General features: G+C 39.7%; 1 protein-coding gene across 1 annotated transcript in view; it reads left to right on the top strand.

The window, feature by feature from the left end:
* The window catches only part of GALNT1 (polypeptide N-acetylgalactosaminyltransferase 1), a 78,541-nt gene that overhangs the window by 39,333 nt on the left and 14,902 nt on the right, over window positions 1-24,306 (top strand). Inside the window, 4 exon segments of the mRNA XM_030335681.1 lie at window positions 14,451-14,527; window positions 14,530-14,616; window positions 19,995-20,096; window positions 20,099-20,201. Of these exon segments, the coding sequence (XP_030191541.1) occupies window positions 14,451-14,527; window positions 14,530-14,616; window positions 19,995-20,096; window positions 20,099-20,201 (369 nt within the window).

Here is a 24,306-nt window from a genome sequence, read left to right as displayed (position 1 = left end):
TAACTTGGAAAAAAAGAACAGCCAGTTAGTTTACCTGCAAAATGGGTTTATTTGGTAGTAGCAGAGAATTGCAGTTCAGGACAGGCTACGGCAAAACCATAGGCAAATGCAATGATCAGAGGAGAAGACCTTCTTTTATGGAGGTGGGAGAGGAAATTGGGAGGAGTTGTTTTGAATGAAAGCTAATTAGAGAAAAGCAGGAGTTGGGGGTGATGATGGTTTCTCATTTGCTGAGGTGCAGCTAGGGAATCAATTTCTTGTAGAAGATGCAGTGTATGTCTTTTCCTGTCGAGACCTGTAGTTGGTGATCCTTTCTTATTGACCATTCTTCTGTTGGGGCCTGTAATTGACATTCTTACAATCTAGGCTGGGTGGACTGGCTTCTCAGCCTGGCCTCCTGACTCTGTTTCAGTGAGGTTTCTCTTCATTAATTTTCACACAGGTCAGGAGCTTTAGTTAGCCCAATAGCAATTAAACTTTGGGTAATTCACAGTGACCGGAAGCCCTGTGTTTTCTCTTACTTGTTCACAGCATTATCTTATAGTTTTAAAACATTTTCACTAGGTATATAATATATAGTTATTCTCATATCTATTATTTTTTGTTACTTTTCCCCTTTTTCTTTAGATAATCTTGCTAGTGGTGTGCAGTTTTTTAATTTCCAAAGAAGAAGTAGGTTTTTCTTTCGTTTATCTGATTTTTAAAAAAATTTTTTTATTAAAAAAATTTTTTTTCACATTTATTCATTTTTGAGGTGAGAAGACAGAGTATGACTGGGGGAGGGGCAGAGAGATCAGAAGCAGGCTCTGGGCTCCGAGCTGTCAGTACAAAGCCTGACTCGGGGCTCAAACTCACGGATTGCAAGATCAAGACCTGAGCTGAAGTCGGATGCTTAACCGGCTGAGCCACCCAGGTGCCCCTAAATTGTTTTCTGTGTAATTATCTCTTCTTCTGTGTTTCATGTTCAATCTGTTCCCTTGCTTGTTTAATTAATTTTTTTTTTATTTTATTTATTTTTGAGACAGAGACAGAGCATGAATGGGGGGAGGGTCAGAGAGAGAGGGAGACACAGAATCTGAAACAGGCTCCAGGCTCTGAGCTGTCAGCACAGAGCCGGATGCGAGGCTCCAACTCACAGACCGCAAGATCATGACCTGAACTGAAGTCGGACGCTTAACCAACTGAGCCACCCAGGTGCCCCAATGCTTCTTTAATTAAATGCTTAAACTATTACTTAAAAATATTGTTGCTTTCTAATAATTATTAAAGACTCTATATCTATGAATCACTTCAGTATAGCCTGTTAGTTTTATTTATAGTATTTTCATTTTTATTTATTCCTAAGTAGTTTGTAGTTTCCGTTTGATTTTTGCTTAACTCGGGATTACCTAGAAATACATTAAAACATTTCTAGGTACATTTCTTTTTGCCTTTTGATTTCCTCTTTTTTTTTATTAGTGATTCCTAGATTAATTTTGTCATGGTCAGAGAACATGGTCTGTATATGAACATGATCTATTTCAAATGTGTTAAAGCCTCATTTGTAATCTAGAAAGTGTTCAGTTTTTTAAAATTGTTTCTTCTGTAGTTGAAAATAATATTGTTTGGTTGGTTGCTACTTCTGGATTTTTTGTGTTTTAGAGTGCCTGCTCTATTAGGTTCTGATTACATTGTCTTAAAAAAAAAACCTCCCACTATGATTATGGATTTGACAATTTCTCTAATTCATTCTTTTATTTTTCAAGGCTGCATCATTGGCTGAATTTATGGCAATGCATAGCATATTGTTGTTTTTAAATCCAGTGTTCACTATATCTTTATTAATTTTTTTACCCTGGTTTTGATATCACTGTACAACTTTTAGTCTGTGTAACATTTTCCTAATATGACTACTATTTTTTCTTTTTCTTTCAGCTATCTGTGTGATTTTATTTTAGGTGTATCTCTACTAAATGGCTGGATTTATATTTTTAATTCATTATAATAATTTTTTTAAATTTTATTTAAATTCCAGTTAGTTAACATACAGCACAATATTGGTTTCAGGCCTAATAAGTTTTTAATAGGTGAGTTTGATGCATCTACATTTATTGTGACTTGATATATTTGGGCTTCTTTTAGGTTGAACCATATGACATTGATATTCAACCATTTTTGACCTATGAAAATGAGTTTCATAAAGTTCAACTAATAAATCTTGTTTACCATCCTTTTCATTTTTTCCTCCTTTCCTGTTTCGCTAATGGGTACCATTTCAGTTGATAAAATTTTTAAGTATTCATGTTTTTCTCTCTTTTGTTTGGAAGCTGTACATTTTATTTTTATTCCTTTAGTAGTAAGACCCAGGTACATTGTAATTGTCAATTACATTGTTGTACAATTACATTGTTTGGATTTATCTTTATCTACGTGCTCGGTGCTCATAGCATACTTGTGATCTAAGCGTTCGTATTCTTCAATTCCAGGACATTTCTGGCTGTAATCTCAAATATTGCCATGTCACCATTCCCTCAGCCCCTTCTTCTGGAATTACTCATGTGCATAGACTAGAGCTTCTCAAATTGTACTCTTACTTTTCTCTCCCTTTGTGCTTTTTTGAATTATACCTGAATAAATTTCTCATTAATATCCTGATAGTGGCAAAGTCCAGGTCTCACTCTGCCATTTACTCACTGTGTGGCTTTGGACTAGTCAGTGACCTTTCCATACCTCAGGATCGTCATCTATACAGTAAGAAAATAACAGGGGTTGTCGTGAGGACTTGCAGTGCTGTGAATACTTTGTGGCACCTGGATATGGAGAAGGCCTGTGTTCCGGGAGGGAGCTCTAGGTCCTCCTGTGTGAGTCTCATGAAAGCTGACCGCGAGCATGCTTCCTCCATCCTTTTTACGAATCTCCGTCTGGCTTCTGAGGTGTGTTTACAATGGAATGTGAAATGAGAAACATGAAATTAATGCTTAGCTGTCTGTGCACTACAGTGAACCAAGCTGGCCAGCATATCTTCTTCAGGCCAGTTTGCAGAGGTGGAAGAGTAAGCAGTGTGGATGGCCCCTAGAGTGCAGCATTTCCACCCCCCTTTTCTGAACCCTAAGAAGCCCTGCTTGTTCTAAGTCATAGGCTTAACCAGTGGTATAGCTGGCAGTGTACAAACCATCCTGTGCCTGCCAGGAACCGTTACTGTCTTATAGAATCTCCAAGGACACGTTTCCTGCAGGAAACTGGGGGAAAGAATAGCATTGTTCGAGAGTCAAGAAGACTTAAAAACAAAGAATAACTTTTGTAGTGTGTGATCTTAGGGCAGGAGGTTTGAGGCAAATTCCAAGTCACCTAATGTGGCAATTCCATCCTATAAAATTGGTCTCAGGTGTTTAAAAAAGTAATAATGATGCCATCTAGTGAGTGTTTAGTATGGACCAGGCACTACACACATGGTCATGTTTGAGCAATTGAGCAAAATACTAACATGCCCAGTTTACAGGCAGGGAAACTTGGACTTAGGGAGATTAAATGATTTGTGCAAAGTATGGCTAATAAGTGATCCAAGTGAAATCTGTCATTGATAAAACATGTCATCTTAATCACTGTGCCCTGCCATCACTTTTATGGCTGGGTCTTCATTGAACTTGTCTGAATGAGAGTACACGGAAGAGAAATTATAGAACATTGGCAAACACTGCCAGACAGGTGGCCAGCCATCTTAAGAAATACTGACTTGTCATTGGTAAATGGCAGTGACAGGCTGAATTTAGTGGATGATGAAGAATACTTTAAAAACGATAGCCAAAAGGGACAGAGAGAAGAGAATTGGATTATGTGCATATGCACCTTGATTTAGAGTAAAACTACTCCCTTTCCCTAAGCCTCAGTTTTCTCATCTGTAAAATTGGGAGAAGGCCTCTGTCTTACGGTTGTAAGGATAAAGTGGGGCAATGCATAAAAACTCTTAATAATTTTTCAGGCCCTAAAAGGGTTAAAATAAGTATAATGGGACTGTAACAGTTGCAAAATAATATAAATAGTAATTATCATGGGACTTCTACATTCCTGAATTGTTAGGTGTTTGTGTGAATTGATTCTCTGGTAAGCCCAGTCTTGCTGAGATGAACACTGTGCTAAGTAAATTTAATAATCTATTTCCCAAAACACTGCTGAGTCACTCAGGCAGGCCCTCAAACGAACTCTCAGACCACACAGTGAAATTCAAGCATTAGAGTTTATTCAGTATTTCTTTCACTTCTAACAAGAGTGCTTGTTATGTAGGCCATCGTTTAATTACTGTTGTACATAGAGACCTAAATGAAACCACTTGTGTTTTCACTCGTTTAAAAACAAGGGATTTTCAATTTTTTTTTTTCAACGTTTTTTTTATTTTTGGGACAGAGAGAGACAGAGCATGAACAGGGGAGGGGCAGAGAGAGAGGGAGACACAGAATCGGAAACAGGCTCCAGGCTCTGAGCCATCAGCCTGACGTGGGGCTCGAACTCACGGACCGCGAGATTGTGACCTGGCTGAAGTCGGACGCTTAAACGACTGTGCCACCCAGGTGCCCCAAAAACAAGAGATTTTCAATCAACTCCAGCTCCACCTCAGTATATAACTTACTCCCATTAAAGGCATCATCAGTCTACTGTGGTAGTGATGATATAGTTTCAAAGACCTGCCCGTCTCCCCTCGTCCTTTCTCAGTCTGTGTTCTCTGACAGACAAAGCAGTAAACTAAGGAAGAGAAAGACATAGGATATGAAAGCCAGGAGATGCATTGTGCAGAGGGCTCACAGAATCCACAGACAGGTGGCAGGGGGAGAGCCCAGATGACAGTGGTGTAGGCACAGAGGCAGCCAGCCTGGAAAATTCCAGGGGAGCTTGTTTTAAGATTTCAGTGATATTATAGTTAATGCTTCTGAACATCTTAAGAGACTATTTAGATAATTTGTAGAGTCTGTGTTTGAATTAATGACAAATACATAGAAAACTAAGGAAAGGGGAAAAATAATCCAGGGTGAAGTGGAAGGGAATGTTGTACAGAAAAGGGAAAGTATTCACAATATATTAATCAGCTATAAATAGCATTTTGTATAGTCCTTATATGAACATTAAAGAACAGGGAACCAAATTTCGAACGTAACTATATTGGGAGACTGAGGAGTAGCAAGTGTATGTGTTAGGATGGGGATAGGAGGAAATAAGCCCTATATTCTATAGTAAGTCAATATGTAATATCTAGAACTGAAAATCAAATCAAAATTCAGATATAGTATTTAGAATTATGGAGGTAAATACCAAGAGAAAGCAGTGAAAGAATTGCGTGTGGTTTGTTTTATGGGAAAGGAGAAAATGGCAGACAGGTGAGAGAACGGCTTTTTTTTTTTTTTTCTTTTTTTCTTTTCTTTTTTTTTTTTGAGAGAACAACTTTTTAAAACAAACTTTGCAAAGCTGTTTATTCTTTAAGCTATGTACATGGCCTTGGATCAAAATAAAAACTAAATAATGGTGCGCAGGTAATTTTGATCTCTACGGACATCCCACCTCCCAGGAGACTCGCTGCTCCGGTGTAGTGCTGCTCAAACTCAGACTTGCTAGGATGGCAGAGGAGGGAGAAAGGAAAAAAAACAAAACAGAACAGGAGTCAAGACCTTTCGGACACTCCTTTCTTGTTCCTCAGACCAAAACAGAGAGCTTCTCTTGGGGCTCTTCCTTAGTGCACCCATTGTGCACTCCAGTTTTGGAGCTGGCTTTGAGTGCAGGCTGGCTAATGCCAGAGGACAAAAGTAGCAAACTCCCCACTGGTTTGGTGAAGTTTCGAATTCTGGTCTCCTTCCCTGGTTGACCTGCTGCTGCTACCATTTACATTTCAGAGTCCCCTCAGGAAGCTGCTCTGTGCACTGTATCCAGGAGTTACAGTGCCCTTCACTGGGAGAGACAGGGGGGAGTGACTTACTCCATCTTTCCTGTAACAAGAAAATACACCCGTTTGAAGTGTAAAATTCAGTTATATTTTCAGCACGTTTGCAGAGTTATGCAAGCATTATAACTTTAGAACATTTCTATCACCCCCAAAAGATCTCTGGTGTCCATTTGTATTCACTCTGCCTTCCCACACTCAGCCACAGTTATTCAGTTGTATGGACACAACACAGTTCATTTGTCCTGTCACCAGTTGATGAGCATTTGGGTTGTTTTCACTTTTTGGCTACTACGAATGTGTTGCTAAGAACATTTGTGTAGAAGATAGGTGTACAAGAAAGTATACAGGTACATGTGTAGATACATGTTTTCATTTTTCTTGTAGATTCCTAATTGCTAGGTCGTATGGTAACCTTATTTTTCACTAAGAAATTGTCAAACTTTTTTCCACAGTGGCTGCACCATGAACCTTCCCACCAGCAAAATGTATGAAAGTTCTAGTTTGTTCACATCCTCACCAACACCTCTTTTTACCTGTCTTTATTATTATAGCCATTCTACCGGGTGTGAAGTGGTATCTCATTGTGGTTTTAATTTGCATTTCCTTATGACCAGTGATATTGGGAATATCTTCATGTACTTATTAGCCATTCTTATGTCCTTTTTTTTTTTTTCATGTTTATTTATTTATTTTGAGAGTGAGAGAGACAGAGCAGGAGCAGAGGAGGAGCAGAGAAAGACGGGGCTGAAGCATGCTCTGTGCTGTCAGTGCAAAGCCTGACGCAGGGCTAGACCCCAGGAACAGTGAGATGTGAGATCATGACCTGAGCTTAAATCAAGAGCCAGGTGCTTAAACCCACTGAGCCACCTGATTGCCCTGGCCATTCTTACAACTCTAATGAAATTTCTCTTTAAATGTTTTGCCCATGTTTATCAGATTGTCATCCTGTTGCTGAGTTGTAAGAGCCATTTATATATTCTGGATACAAATATGATTTCTAAATATTTTCTCCCAGTTTGTGGTTTGTCTTTTCATTTCCTTAGTTGTACCTTTGAGGAAGTCAGATTGATTAGTTGTTTCTTTCATGAAGCATGCTTTAGTATCAGATCATGCTTAATAGTACAAGACTAAAATCTTTCCCCTGAGATCAGAAGCAAGGAAGGATGTGTGCTCTCTGCTTCTGTTCAACATTGTACTTGAAGGCAGGCCAGAACTCAGATACATGTACTGGGTGCAGAAGGAGAGCCCCAAGAGTAACCTACTCCTTCTGTTCTGAGGAATGAGAAAGGGATCTCTTAGGGGTTAATGGAGAAACACCCCTATTTTTGTCTCTTTTTCTTTCCCCTTCTCTACTATCCCAGTTCCTAGGCAGTATTGCTGGGGCAGCACAGCCATGGGGGCAACGGCCAGACAAGCAGCTGACTCTGAGGGAGGGGAATCTCTTGGAGCAGAACAGCTGTGGTCTCCAGATCATGGGTAGAATCCTCCATGCTTCTCTCTTCCTGTCTCCCACTGCTGGGCCTAGAGCACAGACACAGGCACAGGCAGTGCCCAGCAGAGTCAGACAAGTAACGCTTCAGTTCTCTAGCTGTGTTGGAACATTCCACGTAAAAGAGGTCTGTTCTCCCCCAGGAGATGTGTAGATTCAATACAGTTCCACTCAAAATCCCAGCAGGGGATTTAAACATTCATTTGGAAAGGCAAAGAAAATAGCAAAAATAATTTTTTAAAAGAGTAAAATTGGAGGAAATACAGTACCCAATTTAAAGACTTACTATAAAGCCACAGTAATCAAGACAGTGCTGTTGGCAAAGAAACCTATAGATTAGTGGAACAGAATACATAGTTCAGAAATAGACCCACAGGGATATAGCTATTTGGTTTTTGACAAAGGTGTTAAAGCCATTCAGTAAAGATCATCTTTTCAACAAAGGATGTTGGAACAATTAGATATCCATATGCAAAAATGTGAATCTCACATTTCAGGTGTTTTATGAAAATTAACTCAAATTGGATCCTAAATCTAAATCTAAAATCTAAAAGTTTAGGGGGCACCTGAGTGGCTCGGTCAGTTGAGCTTAGGCTTAGACTCAACTTAGACTTTGGCTTAGGTCATGATCTAGCCATTTGTGAGTTCTAGCCCCACATCAGGCTTGCTGTTGTCGGCACAGAGCCCGCTTTGGATCCTTTGTCCCTGTCTCTCTCCCCCTCCCCACCCCCTGCTTGCTTTCTCTCAAAAATTATTAAACATTTTTTAAAATGTAAAATCTAAATGTTTATAATTTTTAGGGAGAATATTCAGGACCTGGCATGAGGCATAGAGTATTTAGACATGAAGCCAAAAGCATAATTTCATAGGAGTGCCTGGGTGTCCTAGTTGGCTAAACATCTGACTCTTGATTTTGGCTCAGGTCATGATCTCATGGTTCTTAGAATCGATCCCTGCATTGGGCTGTGCGCTGACACTGGAGCCTGCTTAGGATTCTCGCTTTCCTCTCTCTCTGCCCCTCCCCCTACTCATGCTTATTTATGCACACCTTCTCTCTAAATAAACATTAAAAAATTAAACCAAAAAGCCTAATTTCACAAAATAAAAAATTGATCAGGTGAACTTCATCAAATTTTAAAACTTTGATTCTGATGAAAAGAGAGTGAAGAAAAAGCTACAGACTGGAAGAAAATATTGGCAAACTATACCTCCAACACAAGACTTGTATCTAAAACACATGAAGAACTCTCAAACATGTAACCCAGTTAAAAAAAATGAATGTGATAAAGTGTCAGAAGATTTGACTTATACCCAGGATGCTATATGGATGGCAAGTGAACACATGGAAAGACATTAGTCATTGGGGAAATGCCAGTTAAAACCATAATGAGGTACCACTGTATGCCTATTTAAATGGCTCCAATAAAAAAATGTAGTAAGCACTGACAAAGATCCAGGGCAGTTGGAACTCTCATACATTTCTGGTGAGAATGCAAAGTGATACAGTATCTCAAAAACAATTTGGCAGTTTAAAAATTACACTTACAAAGTTATACTTACCATGTAACCCAGCAAGCCCAGCCCTGGATATCTACCCTAAAGAAATGAAAACATGATCACACAAAAATTGATACATGAATGTGTTTAGCAGCTCTCTTCATAATAGCCCCAAACTGGAAAGTGCCGGTGAATGAAAACACTGACTGGAATGGAATACTGCTCAGTAAAAATAACAGACTTTTGATACATATAATTTCAATGAATCTCAAAGACGTGCTGAGTGAAAGAAACCTGTCTCCAAGATTACATGCTGTATAATTCCATTTATATGATATTTGTGAAAAGACAAAACTATAGCAATGAAGAGCCGATATGGATTGCTAGGGGTTAGGGGTAGGGGAGGGTGAGACTATAAAAGGGTAACAAAAGGGGTTCTTTGGAAGTAAATTGTTCTGTTCCTGAAAGTGGTGGTTTTATGAAACTATTGTATTTGTTAAAACTCAGAGAACTTAATTACCTCCTTTTGTGGGGGGGGGGGGGGTCTTTAAAAAATGACACTCTGGTAGGTTTGGTGGAACAATTGAAACTAACATATTGCTGATGAGAGTGTAAGTTATTACATCCTTTTTGGAAAACCATTTATGGTATCTGCTAAAGCTGAGCCTATATATACTTTATTGCCCAAAAATACAAAAATGCATACATGTAGTCACCAAAAGACATATACATGAGTGATTTTCACAGTTTTATTTATTTCTAATTTTTTAAATGTTTGTTTCTTTTGAGAGAGGGAGAGAAAGAGAGAGACAAAACACAAGCAGGGGAGGCACGGAGAGAGGGACACACAGATTTCAAAACAGGCTCCAAACTCTGAGCTGTCAGCACAGAGCCCAACATGGGGCTTGAACTCGTGAACCGCGAGATCGTGACCTGAGCCGAAGTCGGATATTTAACCAACCGAGCCACCCAGACACCCCAGCATTGTTTATAATAGCCCAGACTGGAAAGTACCTCAATGTCCATCAGTGTTAGAATGAATATATATATATGTATGTATATATGTATGTATGTATACATATATATATATTCATTCTATATATATATATAGAATATATAGAATATATATATCTATATATATCTATATATCTATATATATCTATATATATCTATATATATCTATGTATCTATATATAGAATATATATATATAGAATATATTCATATATATTCATTCTATATATATCTATATATATCTATATATATCTATGTATCTATATATAGAATATATAGATATATATAGAATATACTCATATATATTCATTCTAATATATGTATAATAATATATATATTTATTATATATATAATATATAATTATATATATATATAATTTATATGTCCTTTAAAAGAATACTGTGCAGCAATAAAACTGTTACCCATAACAATATGGATGATACACAAACAATGTCAAAGGAAAGGATTAAGGCACAAAAGAATATGCTGTGTATCAGTACTTCTTAAACTGTGATGCTGGGACTTTTGGAGGTCCTTCAGATTCTTTCAGGGAGCCCGCAAGGTCAAAAAGTTTTCATAATAATACCAAGACAATTATTGACCCTTTTTGTCTTACTCAGCTGGTGCACAGTGGAGTTTGAGAGGCTATATGGATCAGGGTCAAGCTGGGAAACTGAAATCATGCAATAATTTGAACAGAGAAAGTTTAATATAATTGTTAACTATAGTGGGATTGACTGCAGGGAGGCAAAGACAATTGTAAAGTATATCATGGGTTGAGAGTACCAAGGAATGTAAAATCTTGAAGGGAGCCCCCTCCCTAATGCTGGGGTTTCAGACCTCATTGGAGAATGTGTAATAACTGGTTACTGGATAGAGGGAAATCTTACCTGTTACTCCTGGTGAGACCTGGCACATGGTACCCTCCAGAATGGGGGCTGGTAGGCAGGCCTAATACACTTTGAAGTGCATTGAGGCAGGAAACCAGAGCCAGAACTGGCAAACAGGAACCTCCCCCCTTAGGGTGCAGGAAGCCAAAACTGAGAAGCGAGCTGCTAAGGTGGCTGGGAGACTCGCTGAGAATCTGCCTGAGGGGGTAGGTGCTGTTGAAACTCAGTGGAGACAGCGCATCTGGGCGTCCACCACACATTCCACTGGCAGCCACAAAGTGGGAAGGAGAAGAAAAATGAAAGCGCACGGGAACCAGGAAGGGAAGTCCTTACTTCCTGCAGTGTCCCTCCAACACCCTCTGTTTGTATGTGTGCCATGCACAGCTTCTGTATGCCTCTTGCCAGCTGCAAAGGAGAAATGCTTATAGGAGCCAGCTACATTGCCACGGAGTAGGCAGTGGAGGGTATATTGGGAGCGAAGAGACCATAAATCCATAATGGGCACACTCTGTGATAGTAGTGAATCATCTCTCTGATAGCTAGTGTAATACGTGTTTGTGGATGCTTATGTTTTAAAATTTTCTGTTCTAGTTTACACTTAAGTGTCAATAGCTATAACCTATATAAAAGCACTTTGGGATCATCAGTTTTTAAACACATAAAGGAATTATGAAAAAAAGCTTGAGAACTACTGCTCTATATTATTCTTTTCAAATAAAGTTCAAAAAACAAAAAAAAAACAAAACAAAAAAACAGAACTTGTCTGTAATGCTAAAGGTCCAGCAGAGTGGTGACTTTGCGAAGGGGACAAAGGAAACCTGTGGGATGTTGGTCACAGTCGCTTCATCTGGGTGCCAGATGAAGTAAATAAGTAAATAAACAGTCGTTCATCTGGATGCTGGCTACTTGATGCATTCGCTTGGTGGAAATTCATTCAGCCGCATACTTGTGATCTGTCTGCTTTTGTGTATGTATGTTATATTTCAGTAAAAAATTAAACCTCTTTTCCCTCTCTCCCCATCCCCACACCCTGTTGTTAAACCTGCTTGTAACTATTTAAGTAGCACAACCCTACACTGGCTAATTTTCATTCCTAAGGATGAAAGATTCTGTTGGGACAGCGTGGAAGAAAGCTGCTTGTGGCCTTCCTGCCCATCCTCAGCTCTGTGTGTCCCGCCCCCCAGAAGGATCCCCCACTCTCACCTCCACGGGGACAGGTCGTCCCTCCATGGGAACAGTTTAACTAGAAGGCTGAAAGGACCTTTGGTTTTCTTCGAGAGCCTTATGTCTAGTTTGGGGTGGGGGTTACGTGTTCTGATATCAGTTATGTTGACTTTTTCATATTTTCTCTATGTTTTCTATGTTGCTTTGAGAGAACATTTATGAATTTGCTGTGTTCTCTGAATTATTAAATTTAACTGTTTGATTTAGGAAATTATTTTCCCTTTGGTCCAGATCCTAATATTTGTTTGGCTTTCTGATTCTTACATCCTCTTGTGAATGATTTCCATTTTAGTCTCTATTTCTAGTGTTCTTTGAAGTCTTCCTTTCCGTACACTTCCAGAATTGAATTCTTTACTGTATCTTCCAAGAAATCTGGCTTCTTACTTTTCTTCTGCAGAATTTGCTTTCTCAGGATTTTCTCTTCTTCCTGTCTGCTTGCTAGCCATGCATACTGTTTATACACTGTGCATTTTGCCTAATTATCTTCTGGGTCTTGATTTTGCTCTTTTGTTGTTTTGTAAGCCAACAACTTTGTAGTCATCTTGGCTGTTTTCTGTGTCCCAATTCTACAATAATGAGTAAAGATTAATTTGAGAAAAGAGATCATATATGACTTAATATGATTCAGTTAAATAATATTAGAAACACTTTTTCTGAGCCCCCTTTACTCATATACAGGCCATTCCTGATTTCAGAGTCCTGTGCCGGTAGTCTGTGAGTCAGGTGTTCAGGATGAACACCATGAGAACATGAGTGTCTTGACTTGCTCACCTGTGATGTATCTGAAGCATAGTACCGAGTATGTATATAATCTAGCCACCATTTATAACATAACAGAGTTTTGATGGGAAGCTGTTGGCAAAAGTGTTATTTGGAATGCTAAGGGCGCAATATCCTTCCCATGGCCTGCACACCTGGTTGTCTGGGCCTCACCAATGCTGCCTGGACTTGGAGCTGTAGACAGGGCGGCCGGCTGTGTGGTAGCCTCCTGGTGGGGCTTGGAATGAACCTAAGGTGAGGGGTGTGGAATGTGGTGTGGAAATGAGGCTGTGGGCCAATGGACAGGAGTAAGGTTATAAGTAATAGGTGACGGAGACCACATTGTGAAGGGGGACTTGGAGAATGGTCAGAGGATGGTAGGGGCTGAAGAGGGATTTAATGAAGGACAATGGATGCTATCTGTTTGTCCTTTTCCTCCTTGGAGAGAGAGGGAGTAGTGTTGATGGGGCCCCCACAATGAATGCTCCTCCTCCTCCTCCTTTCAGTCCCTATCCCTTGTCCATCTCTTTTCCCTTCCATTTTCCTTTTCTTCCAGCTGCCAGCCAACCGCCCTAGTGTGGGACTTTGAGTAAGTAGGTCATCATGACTGCTTCAGAAGAGGGGTTTCGCTGGTATTTTCTTACTTCTTTCCCCTTCTTTCCTTTCTCCACTCCCACTGGCAGGTGATAACAGATGAGATTGGAGAGACCACAAGGTTTGAGGAGCTTGTAAGAGAGCAGGAAACAAAGGTGGAAATAGAAGGCTGGAGTGATGGTTGCAGATTGCAAACCAAACCAAAAGAGTTACACGTGCATTTTTTAGGAGAGCTCATGTTCTAAGCTGCATCCCTTGCTAACTGCTAACTTGCGTGTCTGCTTGCTAACTGCTGTTATAGTCCTCTGTGGTTTAGTAGTTTCATCCAGCTAACAAGACTGGAGGGAGAGGGCATGTTGCCTAAAAAAGTGCTGGAAACATATGACTAATATGTTGGTTTTGTGTGCATATATTTTGGGTGTGTTTGGTCTTCGTGGTGATTGCATTTCTAGACCTGGTCTTACTACACAAGATGCGTATTGGTATTTTAGCATAAAGGAAGGGGGTCACACGTTTTGGTTGAGCAGAGCATGGACTTTGGAGTCCTCAGTCAGGCCCTGCTACTTCCTCATTATGTCTGTCTTCATCTTCTCCTGTGTGAAATGTGTCCTCAGATACTTCCAAGAATTATTAGGAAGCTTCTCTGCCGATACAAAATAGTACTCAGTAAATATGAGTTCTCTTGTGGAAAGTGGTTTTTTTTGTTGTTGTTTAGATTATTAAACTGCATAGATTCCAGTGATTCCATTTTTTTTTTTTGTCTTAGTTGGATTCTTGAGACACATTCAGTTTCAGATGATGTCGCCTTAATACATTGTCCATTAAATTGAATCAACAGAAACACTGACCAGGAAGAGGTGCCTAATTTTAAGTATACAGTTAACATCTTTAAGATAATTTACATCTAAAAATATAACTTTAAATAGGTACTTAAATAACCAAAACTTAAATGAACAGTTCCCAAGAGTCCCACCACTAGACCAAACTGTCTTTATTGTTCTGATACCCCTCCTACTCCAGGTGCATTGAGTATGCTATTTTAACAGTCACTTTTTATAAAGGCATTTGCTTTGTCTCTAGGTGTAAAACAAAGGTGTATCCAGATAATCTTCCTACAACAAGTGTGGTGATTGTTTTCCACAATGAGGCTTGGAGCACACTCTGCGAACTGTCCATAGTGTCATTAATCGCTCACCAAGACACATGCTAGAAGAAATTGTTCTAGTAGATGATGCCAGTGAAAGAGGTAAATTTTAAATTTATGCCATAATATGCTACAGCTTTTATCATTAATGGTTAAGAAACGTCGCTATCATTTTAACCTAACATTTTATACAGACTTCTAATTTATCCTAAAAATGTTTGTGGCATTTGGACTCATTCACATATGCAAAAAATTACACCCTTGTGAAAGAAACTTAAGATATTACCTTAATTAACATTTAATTTGTATTACAACTTAATCTTGTTTTAAAAAGAAATAATGCTATATCATATAAACATTTATGCAGACTACTGAAAAAAACCCACATAATTTTATTAGAATTTTCCCTTTGGGAAAGTTGCGGCCGTGAGTCCATGGAGAGAGACTTGACCTCCTTAGAGCCAGTATGGAGAAATTGAGTTCCATGTGTCATAGGGAAGCACCTCTGGCAAGGAAAATGGAGTCTTGGCTGGGCAAGCCTTAGTTCTCCAGATTCTTCTTAGATTTCCCCATTTTCTCCATTCCTAAGTTCAAGAATGATCTATAGCTGGTTATATAAAAGGCTGAGGAAGGAATTTATGAGAAAGTGATATGTAATAAGACTCTGATCTCATAATAAATCTATACAGTGACTCTTGCCCAAATACTCTTCTAGGGATCTCAGAGTTTTTCACAAGCTTAGAATCTCTCAAACTGTCTCATGAAGTCCTTGTTTGGGAAAGGTGTATTAATTTAAAGCACCTTGAGCCAACATCGTTTATTTTGAATTCTTCATGGAGATTTCACACCACAAGGTAGCATAGAGAAGGCTCTGCTAAGTCCCATCTGTAGAGAAACCTGTTAAACTCAGACATACCTGGCATTTCCCAGGCTTTTTCCCCCCACAGCACTATTGAGGATCATTGGTGTCCTGTATTCGTTCCCCTAATATTCCAAAAATTTGGAAGGAACTACAGAAAATGTCTCTTCCTTGACCGGCCATAGACTTCCTGACCATTATTTCAGCCTCTTTTGCTGCTTCCGTCTTTCTTGCCTAATATCACTGCATCTACTAAGATGGTTTATCTAAGTATTTTACCTTCTCCTTCCATGACTGTTCTAAATATGTAAATTTAATCACAATCACTTCATGTCTTAATTATGGGGAGTAATTTGCACATTAATAGCAATTTAAATCTCACCGCTTGCCAGATATAGAAGTACAAATGAAGAGTAATATATGGTCCTACCTTCTTGAGTACCTTGTAGCTTGCCTCCTTGATGTAATTAAGGAGACAGTTTATAACACACAAAGCATTTGAATAATAGCGTAATATGTATGTAATTAATGTCAACATGTGAGCTGTTGGAAATTAATACCACACTTAAATAGTTACTGTTGACAATAGAAGTGTAAATCCTCATGTGGATAATTGTTTGCCAGGAGTTAATTAATCCTTTAAGAAAATAAGCTTAAGTTCATTTCAGCAGCAGTATATATATGAACATCGATTCTGCAAGTGACTTACGTTTGTTTTACTTACATGTTGATATTTGCTAAATTAAATACTCAAGGAGAGATCTTTTTCCTCAGATGAAATGAGTTATTTTTCCATTTCCTCCTTTGTATTCTCTAATAATCTGTTGAGTGCCTGAGAGGGCTGTGTGAATAGTACGTTTTTGTAGGAAGTGGTTTAATCAAAGACACATGTGCCCACAAATCTAAAGTGACAAAGTCACATATACCAACTATATTTTCCATTCCTCATGAAGGCCCTTCTTAGTCACCCAGCCTGTATAAACCTGTAAGAGAAAACATGGGCAGAGGTCTACCTCACTGCTCCACCCGGGGCTCTTAGTCACCATGCAGGGTCCCTGAGTACTGTCCCAGAGCCCTGGGTCATGGGCTGGTTCTCCCGTATCTTCCTGCCTGGAAAGCCTCAGATGTGTAGCTCGCCATTTCTGATATTTGGGAACCACTAGGTATTGTGTTTTTGTGGTTATCGTTGTTTGTAGTCCTTCTATCCAGATTGAGAATTATCTAGGGTAATTTTCTTTGGTTCTCTTTTTTAGGTGGTAACTGTTAGGCCCAGGAACTAGAGCAAACTCTGTTTTTATGTAACTCTGTAAGTCTGCCTTTTCTATTCATGAGACACATCCAAGGCACCCTCACTCCTCACCTGGACTATTGACACAGACTAGCTGGTCCCGTCTCCCCTCAGACGCCCTTGCCCTTCCCATCCGTTCTCCACGCTGTATGCATGGTGAGCTTTTAAACACATGGCTGTGATCCTGGCACTTCTGACTAAAACTGTTCCTCTGAGGCCTGTATGCCCCGGCCTCTGCCTGCATCTCTACTCACTTCCCAAACCACTCCCTGCCCACCCCATCCCCACAGCTCAGCTCAGATGTTTACTCAGAATCACGGTATATTTAGAGAGGCCTTCCTTGAACTCCGGAGACCAGGTTGTGTCCCTCCTAACATGTTTGGGAATACTGCACTCCTCCACGGCTGTCATCAGTTTTAACTATTTCTCCATGTGCTTAACGACCATCTCCCCTGCCAGACTGTACACTCCATCAGGGCTGTGTGCTCACCTCCCTGTTCTCAGTGCCCACAGCACTTATTACATAAACAGTCCAGAATTTAATGAGTGAATGAAAGAATAATCTACCAATTAATCCTCGCCCTTACTTCTTGTCTGTGCGGACTTCTAATTAGGTTGTGTAGCATGCATGGTTTGCTTATGGCCTCAGGATACCCAATTGCGCAGTTAACCTGCTGAGTTGTCAGTAGCCCCATTTATTGCGTATGAAGCAGGTGCTATAATTATCCCTGTTTTACTGATGAGGCTTAGCATAAACCTAACGCTTGACCTCTTAACTGCTACGTACGTCATGTCTCATAACTTCACTGCTTACAGGGTCTGTCATGAAGGCAGAGTCAGGATGAGTCTTTAATTCACGTCAAAAGTTATGTAATTGTCATCTCAGAAGGTTATCTTAAGACCTAGAACTGATACCACGTTCCTAATCTGAGATGACTGTTGCTTTTCTCATTTTACACAAAAGGAAGCAGAGGTTCTTATTTAGTAGGGGTTAGGAGTCAGATTTACTAGACTCTAAATTCCTTGTTCTTTCTATTGCTCTGTAGAGTTCTGCCTAAGATTTCTTCAATGTTGCTGGAAGCAATGAAACTTCCCCCGAAACACTCTCTGGCAGCCTCATGCCCCCTGATGGAGAGATGCCTGGGGGCCCATTTATAGGTTAATAGCTATAAAGATATTCTAATAAACAAGATTCTCATTTATTTTTAGATGACATGGAGGCTTCAACCCATAATCACTTAACCCTCTGTGTCTTCATTTTTTGTAGAATTAGGCTTGAATAAGTAGTTTCTAATCCCCCACCCAGCCCTGGGTCCCTAATTCTATATCATCTGTTAGGAGGACACCTATTTCTTAGCCTTATTGCATGAAGGCCACAAAGATGCCAAGAAAATTTGTGGAATAGCAACTTTTTTGAGCTGCCAGACCAGAGAATCATGCATTTTTCATTTTATTTATAGACAGGACAGAGTATTTTAGCTTTCAGAGACGTGGGACTTGGGAATTAGATTGCTTTGATTCTTAAGAAGACTTTAAGCTGTCTGATATTTTTGGGTTAGCTTATCGGGAGACATCTTGTGTATGACACACCCAGCCTCAATTGGTTGAAGCCCTAGAATATATCCCACACCCTAACACATGGGAGTCCATCAAACTCTGGACATAAAGTAATTTAAATTTGTGTTAGTCCAGGTGATCGTACTGTCCTGAGTTGTTCTCTCTGTAGTTCCCTTCTGGGATTTCTTGTTGTGGATGAGAAAATGGGCTTTGAAGTCAGGCAGACCTGGGTTTGAATCTTGGCTCCAACCCTCAACAAGCTGTGTCACTTTGATTGGTTCATTTTATATTCTGAGCCTTGAATTTTTGTGTCTAAGTTATGGGTAATGACATTCTCATAGGGTTACTGTTTTAAGGATTAATGGTATTAAATTGGTGCAAAGAGCCTGGCACTATGCTAAACAGACACAAAATGATAGCTGCTATTGCAGAATCTTCCTCTTCCCCGGGACTGGTACTGTCCTCACCTTGTTATTCAGAATGGAGTTCTATTTTTTGACCCTAAGATTTGCTTCATAAAATCACAGTTGGTGACTCAGTACGAGTTCTACTCCCAGTATTTTACAGATACTGTTTTTAGTCCAGATACTTTAGGAAATATAGGAGCAGAAATGGAATCAGTATCCATAGTGGGATAGATAGGCCTTTCTCTTTCATAATTTTCATGTCCCTGATTATTTCATTTTTGAGTCGTTCTAGTTCCGACAGGCGAGAACCATGTCATCCCTGTTTTTCTTTCCCTTTGTGTGGCATAGGAAGCCCTTTGGATGCCCATGTTTACTCTTTTAAGAGCCCCTTAATGCATACACTCTGATCTCTGGGACCTACCCCTTACTAGAGTCCTGTGGGACAGAACTAGTCCTCGGAGTCCCAGGAGTTCTGTCTCAGGATTTTCCTTCCCTAAAAAGATTATCCTCATACCTGTCCTGTCGTTGGAATGTTGGAAAGACATTTGACCAACCACCATCAATAGCTTCTCTGGCATAATTCCATGAACTAACCTGATCTGAAAAAATTATTTCTCTTTGCTTTGAGGAAGCTGAGACTTTTCTGCTTTTTAAAGTGTTAGGTATGTTGGAGGCAGGACTTCCTTGGCTTAGGGGCACAACCTCTATTTGAACACTCCAGGATAGTTACTGGTTTCATGTAGCCACTTCCTCATCCTTTCTGATTTCTCCTTTTCCTTCATTTGTGATTCCCCCTTAAGACCTTTGTTACTTAGACCTACTTGTCGGCTAAGGAATTCTGGTCTTGCAGTTATAGTACAGCATTTCTCTTCTGAGCTTGACCTCACTCCATGCTTCCCAATACAAGAACCATAGTCAGAGACTGTAGTAATCAATAAGACAGTTGGTTTCTGCCTTTGATGACATCCCACAATTGCCTGAATTCTAACAGCTGTGACGTATTCTGTTCCTTCTCTCTATTGAGGTCTGGATTTAATGCTCTTGAACTACTTTCTTTCTGTTCCTGAGACTTAAGCATGGTTGGAGAAAGAAGAATTGAGCCAAGAGAGGTATTAGGGAACCGTGGTGACCTGCCTGTCTTTGACTGAGCCTGCACCCAAAGGCTCTCTCCTAAGTCTTCATGCAGGAAGGTAGGGCAGCTCTAGGATGAGCTCTTAGGAAAGAAAAAGCCTCCCTGCTGTGAAATGGGTTTGTGAGTCAGGGGGCCTCCCTGAAAGTAGTTCGGGGAAATACTGCACATCAGATTGCTTTACATCTGGGTAGCACCGGTTGGTCTTTCATGTGATGTTTTGTTTTGTTAATTTTTCAGACTTTCTGAAAAGACCTCTAGAGAGTTATGTGAAAAAATTAAAAGTACCAGTTCATGTAATTCGAATGGAACAACGTTCTGGATTGATCAGAGCTAGATTAAAAGAGCTGCTGTGTCTAAAGGCCAGGTGATCACCTTCTTAGATGCTCACTGTGAATGTACAGTGGGATGGCTGGAGCCTCTCTTAGCCAGGATCAAACATGACAGGTAATTTTCCAGAGTCTATAAACTTGTTTTCAGTGTGTTTGTCCTAAACAGTATGGTAAGCTGCAGAATTCTGTATATTTAAATAAATGTAAAAATAATTTCCTCTAAAGTTTGCTTTAAAATACCAGTGAAGAACACTCTAAACTAAAAGTGAAGGCGACCGTGAAGAAATGTTTGCAGTCTTGTTGATGAGGCTGCATCAGGAAGCAGGTTGTTCAGATGTGCACCTCATGCTCTATTTATTAATTGGGAGCAGAACAGAAGGCTGTGAACTCAGGAGAGGTAGGATAAACCCTTGATCGCCCCTGCTGCCTAAGGCTAAACTGGGGCAGGCAGGTCACCTCTCCTTCTCCACTTCCTTACTGAGACTACAGCACTCAGCCTGTAGCACAGCAGGAAGTAGGAGGGGGGTGGGGAGATCAGCATCGTAGCCCAAGGTGCTTAATTGTATATGGAAAAGCGCTACAATCTCTGAGGATGCAGGAAGAGCAGTGAGAGCAATGCATACATTTTCAGAGTGACCTACTGCCGGTCCCTGGCACAGTTCTTGTATACCAGGAGGGAAGCTAACTTCAGTCTGCTAGACTCAGATTAGTTGAATTTCTTCTTGCCTTTGCAGTTTGAGCCTGGGCCAGCTCCACATAAAGGTTTGACTTAGGAAGGGGAACTCAGTACAAGTTAAGTGAAGCACGGCACAAGCCACTGCATCTGTTCTGTTTGTTAGCAAATGCTGAGCCTACATCTCACCCTTTCAGAGATGAATAAATAGGGAAAAACCAGCGCTGGGACAGCGAGAAGGTACAGCAGCTTTAGGGAGGAGAACACTGCCCGAAGAAGGAAGAGAATATCTCTGTGAATTGTTGTCTTTGAGGAGATGACTGACTTGGGAAATACTGGCTTGCGTAAAGAGCACACATAAGCAAGAGCCTGGCCCCAGGGAGAGAAAGCAGGGTGAGGAGCTGACAAACTAAAGAGGCGTTGACTGAAATGGCGGTCACAACTTCTAGTTGGGGCTGTGTGATGGCTTAGGTGTCCTGAGTAACATTTCCATCTGAAAGAGTTTGAATGCTGGATAGGTTTATAAAACGCATTTCTAAATGCATCGCTGAGCTGGCACTGAAGTCAGAAGTTTTGCAGATCTCAAAAGTGAGGCAAGAGAGTGGTCCAAACACTAAAGCCAGCTCTCACTTGGAGAATTCCTGCCAAACTCAGAGGACACAGAGCGTCTCTGCCTTTAGATAGACAAACGACAGGAAGATAGGAGACCGGGCCTAGGCCCTGCCTGAGGTGGGAAGATGAAGAGCAAACACCGGTGTAAAGCTAAGATCTTGTGCCCCCGTGTGAGTGAGAAAGAGAAACCTCACCGCACCCAAGAACACTTGCCTGTTTCAACCTTGGTGTGGGGTGGCGGTGGGGAAACAGAATTTGTAAACAGAGTATATAGAAAAGGAGAGAACTCTTTGTGAGAGTAGTAGAACTCTAACATGAAAGACAGTAGGGAAGTATGTGGAAAATTATCCAGATCCACTCATGAACACTAACCCAAAATTCTCAAAATACCAGAAAACTGAGTCTACTAGGAGTAAAAAAAATAACTATAGCATATATTTTTATTTTATATGAAAAACATGTAAAAGAACATATCATGACTATTGGTTTAGTTTAATATTACAAATCAGTTCACATAATACACCGTCATTAACATTTCTAAAACTATGATTAAAACCCTATCATTAAAATCTGTGATCTCTTCAGTAGATACAGAAAAACGTGTTCATTTATGATTAAAATGAACATCACTTATGATTAAAAGTACTTAGTGAACTATTACAGAATGGAAATTTACTAATCTGAGAAAGGATGGCCTAAAAAAAAAAAAAAAAAAAAAAAAAAAGCCTTAGCTAACAAACATCAGATTAATGGAGAAAAGTTGAAAAATTTTTAAAAAATATACAGAACATCCTTATGATGCCCTGAATTAACTACTGTCACTCAGTATTAATAGAAGCCTTAGGTTTTGCAATAATATAAGAAGGGTGTACAGATTGGAAACGGAAAAAAAACAAGTGCTGTCAATTGCAGATTATGTGTTCTTAATGGAAAACAAAATCTTACACAAAACAGAGATGATAACAGTTTAGCAGTGTTGTCAAATATAAGATCTCCATAGAAAAGCTTTCTCCACACCAGCAAGGAATAGTTAGAAAATAAATTGTAAAAAGAAAAAAAGAAAAGATCCTTTCTATAATAGCAGAGGAAATAATAAGCTATAATTAGGAATATGTTAACAAATATGCCTAAAATAGAACATTTAAAATTTACTGGAAAATAAGTGGAGAGAAGGATAATAGTCATGGATAGAAAGGTAAAAATATCAGTTCTCCCCACACTGATCTAGAAATTCAATGCACTTTCAGTTGTAATCTCAACAGAATTTTCTTGGAGGAACTAGCTGATTCTAACATTTATGTAGAAATGCATACTTTAAAAAAATAGGTGAGATATTCTTGAAGAAGATGAAGTATCAACAGGGCTGGCTCTACCAGATATCAAGACTTATTTTGAGGGGCGCCTGGGTGGCGCAGTCGGTTAAGCGTCGCGTCCGACTTCAGCCAGGTCACGATCTCGCGGTAACGGGAGTTCGAGCCCCGCGTCGGGCTCTGGGCTGATGGCTCGGAGCCTGGAGCCTGTTTCCGATTCTGTGTCCTCCCTCTCTCTCTGCCCCTCCCCCGTTCATGCTCTGTCTCTCTCTGTCCCAAAAATAAATAAACGTTGGAAAAAAAAAAAAAAAGACTTATTTTGAGGCTATATTAATTGTGGCAGTGACATATTTGTTTTAAATTTTTTAAATGTTTATTTATTGTTGAGAGAGAGAGAGACAGAGTGCGAGCAGGGGAGGGGCGGAGAGAGAGGGAGACACAGAATCTGAAACAGGCTTCAGGCTCTGAGCTGTCAGCACAGAGCCTGATGTGGGGCTCAAACTCACTAAGCAAGATCATGACCTGAGCTGAAGTCGGACACCCACCCGAGCCACCCAGGTGCCCCTGGCAGTGACATTGATGCAGAAGTTCACAAATAAATTCGTGAAACAGTAATGTCTAGAAACCATCCCATGTTTACACAACAACTTGACTTATGACAGAGGAGGCGTTGGTAAGTACAGCAGAAGGAAAAAAGACCATCAGATAGTGTTGGAATAACTGGTTATCCATGAGGAAAATAAATGAAGTTGGATACTTACTGTTTATCATACCAAAATCAATTCCATGAGGATTAAAGACTTAAATATGAAAAGTAAAAATATCATTGTCTTTGAAGACAGCATAGGAGAATACCTTTATAATTTTGGACTGGGAATGATTTCTTAAATGAGACAGGAAAGATGGGGATGCTGAGGATGTTACATACTCTAGAATGTGGCTGCCAAAGGCTGTGAGCAGTGCACCCTTTCCTAGGAAAGAGCTGTGGTCATGTGGAAGTTTTTTCAGATTCATAAAAACTCACAAAACCAATAGAAAAAAATTTAAATATCTGTGATCAGACAGTTTGTATGAAGAAATACAAAACTGGAAGTTTACTCCTAAAGCAAAAGCAAAATACTGGTTATATGAACATGTTCACTTAGTAACTGAATAACAAAAAAACTGTAAGGAACACACATATCCAAGAGTTTTCATTTTAAGAGTAATCATTTTAAAATGATTATATAGTCATTAAAAGTGTTATTTTTGAAAACTGGAAATATTTGGAATTTTGTTTTTTTAAGTTTATTTGTTTTGAGAGAGAGAAGGGAGCAGTGGAGGAGCAGAGGGGGGGGGGGGAGAGGTAAAGAGAGAATCCCAAGTAGGCTCTTCACTGTCAGCACAGAGCCTGATGAGGGGCTCAATCCCACAAACTGTGAGATCATGACCTGAGCTGAGATCAAAAGTCAGATGCTTAACTGACTGAGCCACCCTTGTGCCCCTGGATTGTTTTTATATGTGGCAGTTATGTAAAAGTATGAATTAAAAAGGGATGAAAGGTTATCAATGGCTACAAGTGAGTGTGATAAATGATTATGCTAACTTAGTAGGATATAGCAGGAAATTTTTTTATCATTGCTTTT

Source organism: Lynx canadensis, chromosome D3, assembly GCF_007474595.2.
Source record: "Lynx canadensis isolate LIC74 chromosome D3, mLynCan4.pri.v2, whole genome shotgun sequence".
NCBI classification, from domain to species: domain Eukaryota; kingdom Metazoa; phylum Chordata; class Mammalia; order Carnivora; family Felidae; genus Lynx; species Lynx canadensis.
This window is presented reverse-complemented; position numbering and strand designations above follow the sequence as displayed.